Source organism: Diplotaxodon limnothrissa, linkage group LG5 (assembly GCF_057381915.1).
Source record: "Diplotaxodon limnothrissa isolate DT_005_m linkage group LG5, D_limnothrissa_male_GT1.1, whole genome shotgun sequence".
Taxonomy (NCBI): Eukaryota; Metazoa; Chordata; class Actinopteri; order Cichliformes; family Cichlidae; genus Diplotaxodon; species Diplotaxodon limnothrissa.
The window spans coordinates 31507809-31526422 of NC_140600.1; the positions used below are offsets into that span (position 1 = coordinate 31507809).

Here is an 18614-nt window from a genome sequence, read left to right on the forward strand (position 1 = left end):
TCTCCATACAGGTAGTAGGTATTAAATACATTTCAGTAAGCATGTTCAGTACTTTTCCCTGTGTCATTTCTCATTATTACACATGACTTAATTTATAGAAATCTATGTTTTGATTTTTTTGATTTTTTTTTGCATGTGTGGATTGGATGGATTGTTACTGACATCTGGCAAGAATTTCATCCCAATAGCACCTTTAGAAATATGTGTGGCATGTTCAATACTTACTTTACCCACTGTATATAGTCTAAAAATAACTGTTTAGACATGAGAATAGTGCACATTGGGGCTAATCTTATTTTTTACATCCTCCAAAACTGTTATATATATATATATATATATATATATATATATATATATATGTTGTGTTTTTAAATAATGTTTGCATGTGTAGGTATGTTTATGTATATGTATGCACATATACATCAGTCTGTTTATCTGTGTTTTTAATTTTACACAGCATCTGAGGGAGTATAGCTATAATTTCATTATCCTTCCATAATGACAGTGAAATACTAGGAAAAACTGTAATATATTGTAATGCCATCTAACAAAATTACTTTTTTCCTCAAGTGGACCACATTCTGTGTAACAAATTTATCTGTTTTGACACCTAGAAGCATGTCATCATCCAAATACTGTTATCTTAACTGAGTTTGGCTCTGCTCTTTGATTTGGCAGCCAAATCAAATGAATCTTGAAGTTTGTGGTTGCCTTCAAACACAAATACAAATTCTCAGTTCTATCAAGAGTTTGTTTGGTTTTGTGTTTTTTTTTTTGTTTTTTTTTTAGTAATACTGTTAGTTTATTGCACTGTACCTTGAATACAGTCTTTTAAACTTTTTTGTTGCCAAAATATTATTATTGTTATTATTTTTTTTTTTCTTTTGCAGTGAAATATATCCTATAAATAACTTGTTTTATTGGTTCAAAATGTAACGTATGTACACACACACACACATACACATGTCAGTCTGTCTTTTATATAGATTTTATGAACCATATGACAGAGTATAATGACAAAAACACATAAAAAATTGTAATATGTAATCACAATAATTGTAATGTCTTCTAGCACCTTTGAAGGTATATTGATAACCTGCATAACACTATTACAATATTATTACTATTTATAATGTAATAATAATAATAATGGTAGAATATCTTTTATTATTTTCTTTTATAATTCATAATGCTAGTTAGGTTATTACATATGTGTTTGATGTTATTCAACTTTTCTAAAAAAAAATTATGTTTCCCTTTTAAAACCTACTACATAATACAAAAACTACATACTTAACCAGCACCTAATAGGAAGCTGTGTAGCTAAGTGCTAGGAGGGTAACGTCTCGCAGCCATCTTGAAATGCACTTTTCTGGGCAGTTAAAAAAAAAATCAAAATCAAAAAATTTTTAAAAAAGAAATATTGGCTTACTTGGCCCAACATCAAGGTTTTAAAACGCCCATTAAATCTGTTATACTTTAAACATTTTAGCCGGGAATTTTATAGTTGTAAGTGCAATAATCTCTCTCTATGTCTGGTTCCACTCCAGCTGACAAACTACTGAACACTGAACAAAGTTAACATTTGGTGCAACTTTAAGTGGCATTAACAATTTCTCGTACCTTCTTTTTTCTATGTAGTGCAACATAATCGAGTCTAGAAAAGTCGATGCGATCGATTTTGCGGCCGGCTCTTATATTTCCCGTGCAGCCTTTGCTCCTTCCCTTTTCGCTGAATTCTTCAGCCATGGCTCCGATTGTGAGTAGTAGCCCGACCAAATAAAAGTGCACACAGGCCACTTATTTTAGCTTGTCTTTCCATTTATAGACTTGTATATACGTGTGCACAGTAATATAGAAGAAACGAGTGTTCACGTGCGATTTTGTTTGCCTTTTTTAACGTTTCGTCTCAAACCACGTTTTGCTAACTGTTAGCGCAAGCTAGCAGCGATCGACGTGAGGGTTAACAGGGTGCACGTAAACAGTTGTTCGTGGTTTTTGCAACATTCTTTTACGATATTTACTTGAAATGCTAGTATAAAATGTCTGGAACATATTGAACACGCTGTGACTAACCGCTAATAAAGCTATCTGAACACTATTGTTGCTTCCTTACGCTTCGCTTTGGGGGTTTTCCGAGTTTAAGCAACTTTCTCCATTTGTGTTAGAAGAGGCAGGTGGTTAAGAAGCCGGGTGGGAAGAAGAAGAAGCAGATCCTGAAGTTCACCCTGGACTGCACCCACCCTGTTGAGGATGGCATCATGGATGCTGCCAACTTCGTGAGTAGATCACCTCTGACAGAAATGACATCTTGTCTGGTAATCAGTGTAGCAGCTGTCAGACACAAATGCTCTGTGTCAGACACTACTGTCAAATAAGGGGCATCAATCAAAGCCCTGTATTAAGGATCCAGTCAGTTGATATTAAAAGAAAAGAGAGAGGGGGGAAAAAAGACAGATGTCAGTCATATGTTTATAAGAAACTCTGATCTGTAGTTCATAAAGAGGCCTTCATTTCTGGTGCTTGCTGTGTGTGACTTGCTGTGTCCTCTGCACATGCAGGAGCAGTTCCTGCAGGAGCGTATCAAGGTGAACGGCAAAGCTGGAAATCTTGGTGGTGGTGTGGTGTCCATTGAGAGGAGCAAGAGTAAAATTGCTGTGAACTCTGAAGTTCCCTTCTCAAAGAGGTAAATAAAAGAAAAACAGTGCAACTATGCCATATTGTATTATTTAACTGGTCATAGTCATTTGCCATCATACCAGCAATCCTCAGTAAATACTGTGCACAGTGCTTGCTTCAATGTCTAAAAAGACAAATGTTAAGTTTTTAAGAAAATCTCTGTTGTTTGTGTGGAATAGAGAAGTATGCAGAATCCTGTTGAATGTAATATTGAGGGAAATGAAACACATTTGACATTTCAGCCCCAGTAATATTTTAATAGACTTAATGAACAGACATGAGAAGACTCCAAACAAATATGGCTGTGTTTGGTTGTCACTTTAACAGTGGTTGCAAAATTTTACTGATACTCAGCCTGAATGTGTCTTCTGACTGATCATGCTGTCTTTGTGGTTTCCCACTTATTTGAGAGCTTGTGATCTGATTTTTTTTCCAGTTCCAGCACAAGTACATTTATCCAGTATTACATGAGCTGGTTTCACACAAGTGTGGCAATAAATACTCTGGACAGATACACCACTAGAGAGTATCTACCTTATGTGAGAAGCCAAGAAATCTCATAACAATGCTTAAAAAAACAAAAGATTTTTAGGGATCAGATAAGTTCATCATTGCTTGCCACATTGTGCAACAAGGTCCTGCTGCACCCTAATGTGGGCATAACATCAAGTTTGATGTGTGTAGACATAACAATAAAAAATGACTGAATCGTAGGCTATGACACACAACTATGGTCTCTTCCTATGGTGTGTCATCTTTAATGTGTACTCGTGCTGCCCCAACTGCACAGTATTTTCTTCTATGCTTGAATTCATTACCTTTTTCACAAGTTTTACTGCCACATTTTTCTTTTGTGTGTGAAATTGTCATTGATCAGTGCCTAATTTCATGCTGCATTCCTGTTGGTTGATTTAACAAAACAAAAAAAGGTAGGTTGTAGCATAAATTTTGTAAGGTCAGTACTCACTAGGGTGTCGCGTGTCAGGTGCAGGAGGCAAAGTCTAGTATTTATTATTTGACCATACTGTCTACATACTGTGTCTACAGTACTAAGAAAATACAAATACCATTGTGTATTTAGAATGTTGGCATCGAAAGGTACCATAAGTATCGGTTCTGGTGACATGTGCCTAGTGTGGAAGTCTCGTCCTCTGGCAGTCAGTTCTGAAGAAACATCCCTGCTGCTTAAAGGTTCTTCTGTGAACACATGAAGCAGTCGAATCATATAATGAGAGTTTCAGAATTATTGTATTAATTGTGGATTTGTCTGAAGTTTTGTAAATATTTAGAAAAACCAAAACTAATATCTTAAAGTGAGATCTATTTCAATTTCGATTCAGATTTATTTATATAGCGCCAAATTACAACAACAGTTGCCTCAAGCACCTTCGAAACACAGATGTTACTGTGAAGTGTAGTACTTAATGTAACTGATTAGAGTGGCACAGCCAAAATGGTTATCTTATCTTGTTATATATATTTATTAGGCTGTAGCCACCACTTAATAATGATGCTAATTTTCTATTTGGACAATAAACAGTATTAACTGTATAATAACCTAGATATAATAATGGCATGTGTATTATACATCTGATCATTAAAGTACTTGAACTCATTTTTAAAACCGGCTGTACCAAAGTTGCAAAACATACACATGTCCACCTAATCTACATCTTTTAAATGTTGGGTTACGTGGATCTGTGTGTATTTCTGGAACTTTCCCTAACCACCTTCATGTCCACTTCATACTGTAATTGTTCAGTAAATTTTAAACACCACCACCAGAGGGGGACTGTGGCACTCTCAGTCTTAAATGAAGCATTTGGTATAACCAGTGTAGGTCTCCTAGGTTAGAGCTGATGCTAAAGCAAATTAATTTTGTGATCCCACTTTTCTGCTGGTCACTGTTATGGCAAAAACCGCACAGAGCTGGTTTTTTTTGTGCATTTGGGCTACTGAGAGTTTTAACTGTTGTATGCCATGTTTAACAATTTCTACACCTTCATATAAATGTAGAAAAACAGCAGGATTTTGCTGCTTTACGGTATATAAATTGTGAAATCTAAGGGCAGATCGACTCACACTCTTCTGCTCTCTGCTTCCATTTTCAGGTACTTGAAGTATCTTACCAAGAAGTATCTGAAAAAGAACAACCTCAGGGACTGGCTGCGGGTGGTAGCTAACACCAAGGAGAGCTACGAGCTGCGCTACTTCCAGATCAACCAGGATGAGGAGGAAGAGGACGAAGATTAAACCTTACGCCACTCTTAATAAAATACTTAGAGAGAAAACCCTTCATGGTCTTGTTTTATTTGGAAACATTTGGTTTGAGTATGTTATCTGGATCCCACACAGACGATAAAAACAGAGATAAGAACATGTGACTGTGCACTCTGATTTCATTTAGCGTTTTTCAAAAATAATCCTTGCTATTTAGATGCATGATGACAATTTTGCATGTGTAAATTGCATATAAACCTGACATTTTTAGATTTAGGAATGTTTTCTGGTTCTTTATTCTGATGTGGGATGGTGCTTTTTTTGTCACCTGGTTACAAAAATGTTTATTTGCATTGTGTGATTTGCCCCCACCCCCCTAAAATCCTGCAGGATGTGGGATGAGCTGGAACTCTCAGCCTTTCATTTGTATATTTTGATAAAAGATAAAGTGACGCTGAAGCTGATACTTCCTCTGCTCAGCTCTCTGTGGGGCATCCTGTGATACAGCTGTGGTAACCTTGACAACAGTTAGACCACTGGCAGTCAGGACTCCTCACAGCTTGCAGTCATCAGCCTGCACTTGTGTGTGCTTTGTCAGGACAGTGTGGTCGCTTGCAAGATGAAATCGAGTCGGGTGATAGTTAGTTGGGGGTTTTATGCCTTAATTGACGTCCAAATCAACCAAAACGTCCGTTTACACAAACGGTTTGGCTTCAAAATAGAAAGCAATGCTGTGTTTCCACCTGCAGACACACTTTGGAGTGGAGCTTGTGAGTGAATAGAGCAGCAGCTGTGCGAGAAAGTGGGAGAAGTTTCTGTCTCAATTCTCCGGACTTCCAAAAGGAAATGGACAGGCGCGGGGAGTGCATCCGTCTATTAGCAGCACACGGCGCTCGATGTGCATTTTTTTTGCACGCTACTAGTTGAAGTGGTAACTAGGAGAGTATGACTAACTAGTTGTGGGTGAAATTATGGGATGCATCGTCATGGCAACAGACCAGACGTCACAATCTGGGCATGTGTGTTCCATTTTTGTCTTTCTTATTTTTCAGACTGGAAGACCTGGATAGAGATCATTGGAATATATATATTTTTTAAAAAAAAAAAAATAATTTATTTTACTCGTGGAGAGAAAGCCCCATGTTCGTTGCACAGAAATAAAAAAAAAATCTTACATTTTTCACAGCGACGAATACTATTCTTTTTGGGTGAAGAAAGAGACTGTGCTGCGGCGTCTGGAGGGTTAACTTTCAGTATTCCCAGCCTAAAAGGGGTTTGGGGGCTATGAGATAAAGATGCCGGGGTCGCTGAGCAATGAAGACGAGGGACAAGACGACATGGATTTTGAAGACGATATACCAGGTGAGGGAAAGGGGAGAGGCGGGGTGTCCTTCAGATAATTTTGCGCCGCTACGCCTTGAATGCGGGGAAAAGGGCTTGTCCTGCGTTCCTGAGACCGGAGAGGAGGGGTGGGGTGCAATAAGCAGAGTCATGCTATTATTTTTTTTTTGTACGACCTGCAGTCTTAAAGGTGGCAAAGGGTTGTAGTTTTTTTTTTAAATCTCTCCCCCCCACAGCTGTCCTCACATTCATCCTGATTTGGGGGCACGATGGAAACGCTGCTGCATGGTTTCTGTGGGCTGCCTTTTCTTTCACAGACTGCATGCGTGTACAAGTGAATGGCTTTGAGTCCAAACACAAGTTTTGTTCAGAGAGCTGTTAAAAAACCCGTACTTTGCTCGTTTCCGTGTCAGTGTGTCCATTGGCTATTTTCTGTCCCTTTTTAGCTCGTGGATGTGCTCTTTTGTGGAAAAAAAAGAAGGGGGGCTCCGGTGACAACGTGCGTGTTCATTTTGTTGTGGATGATGCGCTGCCGTTAGCGCTAGTGATTAGGAAGCTGTTTCAACTTTAATTCTTTTTTCTCCCACTGCATGGCCGCAGAGGTGTGAAAGCCACGTGTGGGCTACAGTAAACAGAGCTTATCAAGTGTGCTCCTTTGCCTTGGACGTTGATGACACCGGTTAGGTCACCGGCAGCCCTTCAGCTCTGGGTCGTGCGCGAACTGGAATTAACTCTAACCCACATTCTCTGCGTGCTGCTAATTCATTTCACATAGCAAGTTCATACAGGAGAACCTATGCAATAAAATTCTCCAGGCTGAAAAATGAACATGTCATCGACTCTGGCAGTGAACCAGCTTTCAGTGCTCCTACAGTTTCCTCCTTTAAAAAAAATGGTCAAGATCAAATCAAGTCACAGGGGGTTTTAAGATTCCCTAATTAATGACCATGCACAATAAGGTACTTGCCAAATTTTGGCCATTTTTGTTTTCTTTTGGCTGGTAAGTTTGTTAGACTTTCTGGCAGGTGTCAATCCTAGGGCACAGGGGAATCCCAGTCTTAGTTTTTTGGCAGGCATGGCTGTGGTTACTTGTGACATTTACTCAAATTGCTAACTGTGTGGTCCATAATGTACACCAAAGAGCAGGCATCATCAGAATCTTCATCTGCGCAACACAAACCCAGTTCTGAACTGCTAATGATTGGTTTCTTGATCTAGTGATGCAGCAGCTCAGGTGATGAAGTGCCCTCTTGTTGCAGCCTGCTGAGCTGAATATCCAGACATAAGATTGTCCCGTGCAGCCAATGAAGTTCCTTTTATTTTAAAGTTCTTATAGCTTGCTCCAAACATCAGATGGTTGATGTCAAGGGCATGATTTAAAAAGTCCTGCTTTGCCCTCTGCTTCACTTTCACATGTGGAAAATGTTTGTGGTTGTAAAATACACTCCAAAGCCAAAAACAAAAGTCAGAAAGGTCGGAAAGTAAGAGCCCTGCTTTGGATCAGAGAGCTAGTTTCAGCGAAGTCAAATCACCCCAAAAAAATGAGGTCAGCTGACTCCCTCAATATACTGAATGACCAGGTTTTTCCATCAGTGGTTTTTGTTCTTCCCCGATAACAAAGACATTTTCCTGGATGACAGTACCAGGATTCATTGGGTTAAAACATGAAAGAGCAATTCAATGAGCACGAGACATCATTTTCCAACAGGGACTGGCCACCGCAGAGTACAGACTTTAACCCCTCTAAGAATCTTTGGGATTTGCTAGAGAAGATTTAGCAGACTGTCAAGCCCATCGCCAATACAAGGCATGAAAGTAACACAGCTCTAGGTGGAAATAGGTGTTGTGACATTGCATAAGCTTATTGAAATGATGCCTTGATGAATGCTGGCCATGATCAAATGAAATATGTGAGTGTGTGACTGCTTTTTATTGGCCGATCAGTGTAGATTCAGCATGAAATGAAGCTTCTAAAATCCAATGCAATGTTTTCTCTAGCAGCAGGCCCTCCTCATCTTAAGTGTTGCTCAAATAATGCAGTGATGTGGAGTATAGAATACATGTGAAAGAAGGCACAAGAAGTTTTATTTATTAAACATCTTGCTGGTGTGTCTGTTGCATTGGTATTTGGTATTGCTCGTTACGGAGTGACGAAAAGTCATTTACTGGGACACTACTTCGGTGGCTTAATTGTGAGCAGTTGTCACAGTACTGAGTTGCCAAATTGCAATCCTTGCTCATTTCGTATGTGTGTTATAAAGCTCTTGAACATCTGAGGCTTTGAAGTGCTGTCACAAAAAATGAGGTAGAATGCATACAATTACGAAATTCAAGGGTACCACTGGTTACCATTTCTTAGACAGAAAAAGGTAATATACGCCACAATATTCAAAAATTACCTCTGCGTTTAACACAAGGTCTGAGTATTGTGATATCTGCATTATTTGAGAAAATCTTTTGCATTAAACACACATTTCTTTTGTTTATATACATATTTTTTGACGAGGGTAATTTGAACTTGCTAGTTTTTATGTGCATTTATGTGCATCTTAGCAGTAAGCAAGTGAAAAAGGAGGCAGACAAAGAGAACGGAGAGTCAGAGGGGGAGTTAGAGCAACATCTGTGACTGCCATCCATATTTAGAGGGAGAATACAGGCACTGATGTGTGTCCTCAGTAACGCATTAGTTTGTTAAACATGTATAAGAAAGGAAGGCTGCAGCTGAATATGGCAGGTGAGTGAATATATGTCAGTATTAATTAAGTCAAAAAAATGAAGAATGTGTTTAAATTGCTTAAATATGCTTTGATGGGATTTTTGTAGTCATGTGTTTCAGGCTTCAAAAAAAATTTCTTGTAATATAATAAATACCAGTGTGATCCTCTATGATGACGCACAATGTACCTACTCGAGGGTAAATCTAGTGAAACTCCGACACAGTGGTCCATATTGGTTTTGTCATCATGAAATTGTTCACAAAAGGGAGTCAGTCTTTCTAGTCTGAAAATATGACTGTTTTATTGGAATAACTTTCTTTTAATTTGTCATATCACGCACTCATCACAACAAAATGCTGCGGATCAATTGTTATGCTGCTGATACACGAAGCACTTTCCAGACAGTTTATGACCTCATCAGCAGGCTTGAAAGTGATAGACAAGGTCAGAAATCCAGGTCAGAGTTTTCTACCATGAAGACACTTCAGTGCAATTAAAACACAACAGTGTGGGAGCACATTGTGTGGGGACTTCAGACCCCAAAATGCTATCCTATCACAGTCTTTATTTGTTGTGCCACGTAGTGTCCTAAGTCCCTTTGTTTCACTCTGGGCACTTACACTGTCACAGATTGTTCCATTGTGTTTTCTGTTTTAATTGCTTTGTTCTTCCATAAAATTGAAAGATTATCATGGGCTTTTGTGTGCCTACAAATGTTATCCCCAGTTGGAAAAGGGGCTATTTTTGGATCCCTCACTGTGAAAGTTGACACAGTTTTTTTTTCTTAATGTGTGTGTATGTAGCGTAAGCATAAAAAAACATGCTTTTAAATATATTTTTGCAAATGAGTGGAACATCATTTCTTATCTGTTTCCTACCTGTTTATATGGGATGTGCTATGACCTTAGAATAGATATACTACAATTTAATGATGCTATTTAGGCTTTATCCTTCCATCACTTAGATGATAACATTTTCTAATAATAGCCTACGGATGCTTTTGTCTGAAGGCATTTAAAGCCTGAGCCATAAGTACCTAATCGATGAAGATAGGAAACCCTTTGGCCTCGTCTTCCCTGCATTGTGGGAAGCAATGCTGGGCAGCATTAAGTGGGTATTTCCACACAGGGGCCAACAGAGAAATGACTAATGTGCTTTCCAGTAAACTCTATCTTCCTCACTTGGGACTCGTTCATGAATCTCCCTTCTAATGGGTCAGTCTGGTGGCCAAGCCCTTGCAGGAAGGTCAGAACTGTGTCTGTGCCACATTTTACAGAAGGCTTGTTTGCCAACTGGAGCTTTGGTCGTCTTCCTAACACAATCTGTTGCCAGACCTCGGTGTGCCACATGACTGAGCAACCTCCCCTACTTCCAACACCTGGCACTGCCTGGTCCAGTCACCAAGCAGAAAGAATATCTCTCCCCTGATGGCTTTCCCCACGGGGACTTCACAGGCCATTTACTTTAGTCAGGGTTCAGATTTTAAGGCAATTCAGGTGATAAACACAGAGCTGTTTCAGGGAGCTGCATTGCTGTGACACATTCCTGTGTAACAAAAAATGATTACTGAGAACCCATGTGTTCAATATTTTATTTGACTCTCTGACAATCTGTTATCAGCACGTGGTTCTGTTAAAGAAATGTCAGCAAGCTAACATGGCCCCAGTTACAGCGCTTACAGGCTGATGTTTGGCAGATTTTATATTTAGAACATATATATATAGTTTAGTGCCATCATTAATTACAGTAATGAGCGCACAAAGCACAATGGTACAGCAGTAAAATAATGTATGACTGCCATTTTTTCTGCAAATTAAAAAAATCGACTAGATTATAGTGCAGAAGAACAGATCATTATTAATGCGCCGTGGATGTGTGTATGAAATCTCACAATAAACCAGTTGAAATAGTTCATTTAAAACTGCATATACTGAACTCATGGTGAAAATATCATCAAAGTAGGGCTCATCCGCTGGGGACCTTGAACTTCTGTATCAAATTTCATGTCAGTCCATTCTCTAGTTATTGAGAAATTTTAGTCTGAACCATAGAGGTTAAACAACCAAGAGGCTGACATTGTCAGACCTTGAGCTTCAGCACCAGCATGGCTAAAAAGAACTCCGCTCAGTCTGCTCAAAGTGAATTAGGTGCTTATCACCGAACCATTTAAACCCCACATCAGTAACACCGCATCACCACTGTCAAGTTGGATTGATTTATTTTACAATAAGCAGAGCCAAGGGCACAGAGATATGAACTGTACGCTTTGTGTAATCCAAAGCCATCTCGATCTGCACCTGAGCCATGTCATCATCTGTGCATCTGAGAGAGATGTAAGGCTCTGCCGTGCTGTCGTCATAAGTTGCCTGGCAGGTGGCTAACCATGCATCTGAGACACAAAAGAGTTGCCCGTTTGAGCTACTGAATACATAAACTCAAGGCTTTATTTAGAAAAAAAGAAAGTGAAGAAAAACACCAAGGTCTGTGGGACAAGAAGAAAGAAGGAATGAGTAGCAAGGCAGTAAATGTCTGTCAGCACATTTCCTATAATAATATTGGCCAAGAAAAGCACAAGTTACCCCCAGTCAGGGTTGAGGAAAGGATGACACAGTTCATCTGGAAGCCAGGACAGCACAATGAGTTTGACATTGCCTCTGATTAAGGCTTTGAAATCAGTGTACTGTATGTGTATGCGTGGAATACCTCCTGCTAGCTTTGCTAAATAGAGGATAAGTGGCTGGTGAGGTTTGTGTGTCTACTACACAGGAATCCCTCCTCCCCAATCTCTCACTCCAGCTACCCAGGGGAGTGGTAGACTGCAGGGCTAGTGTTGGCTGATTGACTCTGATACATGTGCTGCATATTTCATGCCCTCCAGTCTGTCTGCGTGAGACACAGAGAGACGGGAGACATGCAGATAGACAGACTGGAAGAGACAGCGAGACAGTTGGGAAAATGAGATTAAATAAACCTTTTTGGGGCACTAGAGTTGCATCATGTGTGTACAATATTTTCTCTGTGTGACTTTTTACAGAGATGTATTGTTTGGGACTGTCTCTCTCCCTTACTTACTCCTCTGTGACCCACTGTGGCATCAGCGAAGTCTGCTGTGCTCAGCAGTCAGCACGTTTACACAGCAGCTTTGAGGCGGTACAGCTGACAACCAGCAGCAGGTCCCTTTAGTCCCAGCAAGCATTAAAGGCAGAAGATATGCTCAGTATACCTCAGTGGTCCTCCAGGGAGTTCCCATTTAGCGGCAGGGCACGCACTCCATTTATTTGTGTTTTGATGGGTAAAGTTGATGCACACTCAATGATGTGTGATTATGAGGTTGATTTTGCCAAGTGCTCCTGTTGGTCTGACATTGATTCATCATTGTTATTTTCACAGGAGGCTAACTGACTTTTCATCGTGGTGAGCTTTCACAGTAGAGCCTGCAGCAAATGAATATTTGCAACATCTATTGTTCATTTTTAATCTTTTTGATTAACCATTTTGTCTGAAATGTCAGAAATTTCGATTTCCCAGAACCCGGGGTTACGTCTTCATCTCTTGTTTTGCTGCCCAATTTCAAAACTCAAAGGTGTTTAATTCAGAGTAGATTCATATCCTCACTTTGATCAAACAAAATCAAAAAATTGAATAACCACTCACTGAGGCAGAAAAATGTACGAGTCAGGCTGAATGTGTCAGTTTAGTCTTATTACAAGCTGAATTATCGGTGTCGTTTAAGTGTACTAAGCAAATAATTCTCCTTTCCCCCGTGTTCAGATGAGGATGACGAAGGTGAGCGCAACACAGTTCCCCTCACACCTCTCGACCGCTTCTTTTCTGACGACGAGTCCCTCAAACAACAAAAGAAGAAGCCCAAAAAGATGAAGGAGGGAAAACTGCCGAAAGTTAAGAAGAGGAAAAAAGAGGTAAGGCATAATTCACATTCAGCACCATCTGTCCAGACCTCGGACACAACAGCTTGGCAGGCATTTTGGCTCTAGCCATATCCCGCATTCTCTATTTCTCAAACCATCGCTCTTTTGATGTCTCTGCAATTGGATCAAAGGTGTGTTTTGGCTGCTGGACTGCCTCTGTAATCTAAATGAGAGGCAGTGGACTGTCTCAGGCTTAGGGGAGGTTGGCAGCATTGTCACTGTTACTGCCAGTGTAAGCTGTGGGTTCCAAACGACAGTTTAGAGTGTAGATTTGTGCCTGTGGTGCTGGTGCTGATGGCAGGGACTGTAGGTCAGAGGCAATGTGTTCATGCCTATCCAGTAGCGGGAGTGAGAGTTATGACAGAGCGGTTTTGACAGTCCTTCGCCTCTAGCCTCTAATTTCCAATATTTAGATAGCAGGATTGAGACTTGATTGGCTCAGAGCATTAACACCAGCGTGATGTTGATAATTTTACAGCTTATGAGGTGAACGCCTGCTGCTTTTGCTGAATAGGTCACATGTGGCTAAAGGAGACAGTTAGAGAATAAGGAAAAATTGCAGCATTAAGAGGTTGCACAGTAGTGTCGTGGTTAGCGCTTGCTTCTTCACAGCAAGGAGGTTACAACCCCTCTGCTCAGGGTTTGTCTGTGTGGAGGTTGGACACTTTCTTTGTGTCTCCACGTGTTTCGTTCAGGTGTGCCGGGTTCCTCATATCAAAGTGATTTAGGTCAATAGATGATTCTAAATGGGTCATGGGCATGCAAGAGTGTGTGATTATCTGTTTTGCTGCATTAGCACTGTGATTGACTGGTTACCTGTGCAGAGTGTACCCTCATTAGTCAGTTTTTTAGAAAATGGATGGATGCTAAAGTCAGTACTGTACTTTATATTATTTCAGTTCCATTTTCTGAGGAGACATTGTTTATAAATGATCAATTATTTAATTTTCAATTTATTATTAAAGAGATGGTTCTTGCATATTTTTCATCAGGCCTCTAGTGCTATTTATTCATTTGTATGACCTGCCCAATTTTGTAGATATTGGCTCTAGACATGTTTCCTTTCTCTTGAATATAATGGTGAAAAATACATTTTATTTTGTAGTATTTAGAGCACCAAAAATATAGTAGAAAAACTGAGATGCAGTGCGTCATTCCAGAGTTGCTAAAATCCATCTTTTTACCCAGTTTTACGCCATTTTATGTAGAAACTTTTCTTTGTACAAATTTGCATCCATCAAAAGAAGCGTAAATAAGCTTTCTAAGGGTATAGCAGGGAAAAAACAAGCAGAGTGTATTGAAACCAGCAGTTTTAGGTTAGAGATCCAGTTTTATTCATACAGTGACCTTGTGGTTAAAAGTGCTGAAATTTGGATGATGATTATCTTTGGGCTAATAAGTCTACGAATGACCCCGTTTGCACTACCAAACAATGCATTTGATCCAGCATTACTTCATGATCTGCAGCTTGAAGGGCCATCCTACAAATAAAGTCAGCCCTTTAACTTCTGGAAAAGTTTTGTTTCTTCAAAAGCCCAGAGGCTAAAAGAAATATTTATTATTCAGTAATTACAGGAATTTGCTGTATTCCCAGTGATCTCCCCGCTCATGTTGGCGAGCTGTAACCGTGTCAGTGACATAGCCAGGATGTTCCCCTCCGCTGACTGGAGATGCCAGCAGTACCGTGAGGAGTTTGGCTGACCATGCTGCCACTCGGCCCTTTGGCTGCTCGTGGTAAACACTAAGCTCTGGGTCTCACTGAGCTAATGAAGCGGGGGGCTCCCTGTGACACTCTCCTTTCCCTAACTCACAGACACTGCTCTGTATTCTCCTTTTCTTCCCTCTCCTCTTGTCTCCCACATGCATCACCTCACTTTGCTTTGATTACGATGCTGCTGCTTTCTTTCAGTCTTGCTTTCTTGCTCCCCACCTTGCTGTATTTGTGTCTTTTTTTGCCTCCCATTCAGAAACCATTGCTCCTGTAATTCACTTCCAGTTACTCCCCAAAGGCTGGTGTCAGACAGGGGCCAAAAGTCAATTGGGGTCAGAGACTGTCAGTAGCACATCCCAGTCTGAGTTCACAGCTACTGGCAGGAGGAATGATAGCCACAGAGAGGTGCGCTGTGTTTACTCGTCTTCTCCAGTCTGCAGTGAAACAAAGAGCTGTGTAGATATGACAGGATATTTAATGGGCTTTTTAATAAAATATCTGTTAAATCAGTGAATTCTGGGTTTATGGAAAACAATTCATTTTAGCAGCAGAGGAAACTGCTGCATTTTGGCCACAATAAAAAAAAAACCATGTAGCTGGTTCTTGTAGCATTCACATTTTGCTGAAATACAGTCGGTTTGAGATGAGCTTCTGTCTTGTTTTTATAACTTCAGTATCCTCTCTGGGATTGTGAGTCAACAAAGAGCTGTTTCTGATTTCTGGAGAAAAGGAGAGGCCATTGTTTAGAAACCATAAAATAAATTCTTAGAGCAGTTTTCTTTTTTTTTTCCTGTTGCACTACATTTTATTGAACATCCACTTCTTCGCTCATTTGATATTTTCTGTGGCATCCGCTCCAATCTCCCTAAGGCAGAGCCATTATGGGAAAGCATCTAATTTGATTAGGTTATCAGCACTTATCTGATTTTCTTTCCTCTGAAAGAACAGACACCATCTTTGCTGCTGTGCTGTTGTGTCCTTTGCTTTTATGATATGTGTTTAACATTGAACTCAGGGCCACCAAGAGACTGTTGCACAGTTTCACCTTGTCTTTGCAGTTGCTCTCAATGGTGGTTCTGCTTCTTTGCTTTTTGCTCCTCCATCTCCACCCCATCCCCCATCCACAATCTTCAATTTACTCTCTCTCTCTCCTTCTTTCTTTCTCTCTCTCTCTCTCTCTCTCCCTCCTTCTTCTTCTTATGCATAAATGAGATTTGTCTAGACGGGTGCTGGAGCACTGGCTCTGCAACCACAGGCCTCTGCATAACAAGCTCGTTATGCAAACGTGTCTGATTGGATGGCGCTGTTCCATTGGCTGCTGCTGTGATAGAGTGTGTGTGGGGGGTGGGGGGAGTGAGTGGCAGGATAGAAAGAAAGAGTGAGAGAGGAAAGAGAAAGGGGGAGAAGTTAAGAGATAGAGTGAGAGAGAAAATAATGGGGTGGAGGGGTGAGAGAGGAGAGCTATGAGATGTAAAGGAGAGAAAGTAAGAGGAGGAGAGAAAGAGAGAGAACGAGAGAGAGAGTTAGAGAGAGCCAGACACTGCTCAAATTTGGTCACCATGGCAACACAGCCAGGCTGCTGGTAGGGTTGGCGGGCGCTGCGGCAACGTGAGCCTTTCCACTGCGCTACAGAGCGAAACGCCTGCAAGTCTCTCCATGGAGCCATACAGGCCTGCTGAGCAACAGGCAGCGAGCAGAGCACAAAGCTGCTGTGCTCTAATTTTGCTCCACTGCATGTGCACACACAAGTTCACTCTCACATACAGTCATGTTTTACATATGCATAAACACACGCGAAGAGGAACTCTCACAAAAATAGCGTTTTGTTTTTTTTTTTTTAAAAGGAAAGCACTCACAAAGAATGAGCGCACCCACACACACACGCTCAAAAAAAACCCCAACATGTCCACAAACACACAAAAATGCTCTCTCACAGGAACGTGCCCAGTCAGAGACAGGGGCACAAATGGAAACTTCCACAGGCCTACCACATTCAAACACAAATAATTAGGTGGCATGTGCATGATGAGAGAAACAGCACACTTTCCCTCTCTCGCTTACTCATGCGCACATACTATCGTGAGCAACCACTAGCAAATTTGTTCATATGCAGCACTCTTGGTCACACAAACAACACCTGTTAACTGTTAAATCCATACAGCCTTCCAGATGTCTCATATTAAACCAGTAGGATGCAACTCAGGCTACAGATTAACGCTGAGCTCTGATTGGCTTGGGTACCTGAAGTGCTCTTTTTCTGGGTTTTCATTTCATGTAAAAGCACATTTAAAAGGTGACCATGCAGCCGCCTTGACTCTTCATCAAGTCACTGCTTACTTGTACTAATTTAAATATTTCATCACAGGCAGAAGAGTTATCATATTAGCAAGGCAGCGACACTTTCGAGTGATGTAATTTAATTTATGCAAATGCCATCAAGTAGTAGCTTTTATCTAAACTGCTTTAAAGTGCATTCACAGAATATGTTTTTAGAGTGGGTGGCCTCTGTGGGAGCTCTAATCCCTCACCCTGGCAAAATTAATGTCATGCTTATTTGCTTTATCAAGTTTAGTATTTTAATTATCCCCACCTTTTTAGCGCTAGATATAAAATTGGGTCTCAGAAGATTGCGCCTAGATTTCTTTTGTCCTGCTGTTTGTAAAATCCAAACCTGGAATCTAGTTGTGTCTCAGGAATCTGGCTTTGATGGCAGCTTTAGTCAGTCACGCTCGCGCCCTTAGGTACAGAGCTGAAGCGAGATTCAAAGCCAGATTCTACGTGTTTACATTTATAAAAATAGCTGCTTGGCAGAAGCTCTACACTACATCAAAGAAATAGCTTAGACAACATTTTCATTTAGTAAAAATATAAATCCAAATATACTAAAATATACTTTCAGCCTGTAAAGATGCCAGATTGAGACTGAGAAAGAGTGACATATTAACCTTTGCACAATTAAACAACATGCTGGTTGTTGGTGTATATGTAATGGTTTTTTTTTTACCTTCTCAAAATCCTCCAGGGAACAATTCAGGCACGACTTGACAGTGACCTGGAAGAGATTTCAGAGGTGGAGGAGGAACGGGAACGTCCGGAAATCGGCTCCGAAAGTGAGAGCAGCATGTATGGTCCCACCAAGAAGAAGAAGAAGAAACCCAAGGAGAAGAAAGAGAAAAAGCCCAGAAAGAAGAAGAGAGATGAAGAGGATGACGATGATGACGACGATGATGGTAACATGAAAGTAAGTGTATGTTCATGATGCTGACATGACTGTGTTTCAAATGAACATTAAAGTCTGTAGGGGGCTCTAGGTAATGTGTGCAGAAATTGTCCAAAGTTGTTATCACACAGCACAAGACCAGCCCTGTTCTCCATGCTTTAACTCCACTTGGTTAAGGTCAGTGAGCTGCCCGGGTGAAATATGCAGGGAGCTGGACTGTGAATTTGCTGGACAATTACCTGCTGTTCTCACATGTGCAAATGGAGGAAACCGGCAGGTTAAAGAGCGTTTAGAGTCTGATCCCTTTGTAATGCACATTTGCATTTCTCTCACCTTTGTCAGCTAATCTCTAGAGAAGTTCAGGGGGGTACTGCATGTGTAAAAATCACATTTATCAAAATAAGTGACCGTTTCTTTATACAGTAATCTGACGATAATGAAAAAACGTAATGATGCCAAGACTAAATTTAATATTAAGTCTCAATTGACTAATGGTAGATGAAGTCGGGGAAGGTGTTTAACTTTTTAGCATAGTTATCATAATTATAGGCTTGCTTTGAAAAAAAAATAGTGTCTTTTTTTTTTTTTTTTTTTTTTTTTTTTTTTAAATAAATAGGACAGGGGGAATGAATGAGAGAAAGAGGGGGAGAGAAAGAAAGAAAACCAAAGGGGAGAAGAGACGGTGAGAAGGGGGGGGAAGAGAGAGAAAAAAAAAAAGAACTCCTGGGTCACCTGTATGGAGAAAAAAAAAAAAACAAACAAAAAAAACAAACAGAGGAGACAGCAAACAACAAAGA

General features: G+C 40.3%; 2 protein-coding genes across 4 annotated transcripts in view; both read left to right on the forward strand.

Annotated features, from left to right (window-relative positions):
• Window positions 1–1669: 1669 nt before the first annotated feature.
• rpl22 (ribosomal protein L22) lies at window positions 1670–5023 on the forward strand. Of its 2 annotated transcripts, none has more exons than XM_085354548.1 (4): window positions 1670–1759; window positions 2169–2279; window positions 2562–2686; window positions 4791–5023. In XM_085354548.1, the coding sequence occupies exons 1-4, from the start codon at window positions 1670–1672 to the stop codon at window positions 4930–4932; spliced, it is 468 nt and encodes a 155-aa protein (XP_085210674.1). In that variant the 3' UTR covers window positions 4933–5023. The 2 variants fall into 2 exon arrangements, with proteins under 2 accessions (XP_085210674.1, XP_085210675.1); XM_085354549.1 differs by having other exon boundaries at window positions 1732–1759; window positions 2172–2279; window positions 4791–5021.
• A 1171-nt stretch (window positions 5024–6194) lies between these two features.
• The window catches only part of chd5 (chromodomain helicase DNA binding protein 5), a 34643-nt gene continuing 22223 nt past the window's right edge, over window positions 6195–18614 (forward strand). For both annotated transcript variants that reach the window (XM_085354550.1, XM_085354551.1), the window contains exons 1-3: window positions 6195–6261; window positions 12729–12877; window positions 17620–17838. In XM_085354550.1, the coding sequence (XP_085210676.1) occupies window positions 6195–6261; window positions 12729–12877; window positions 17620–17838 (435 nt within the window). The remainder of the gene's footprint in view (window positions 6262–12728; window positions 12878–17619; window positions 17839–18614) is intronic.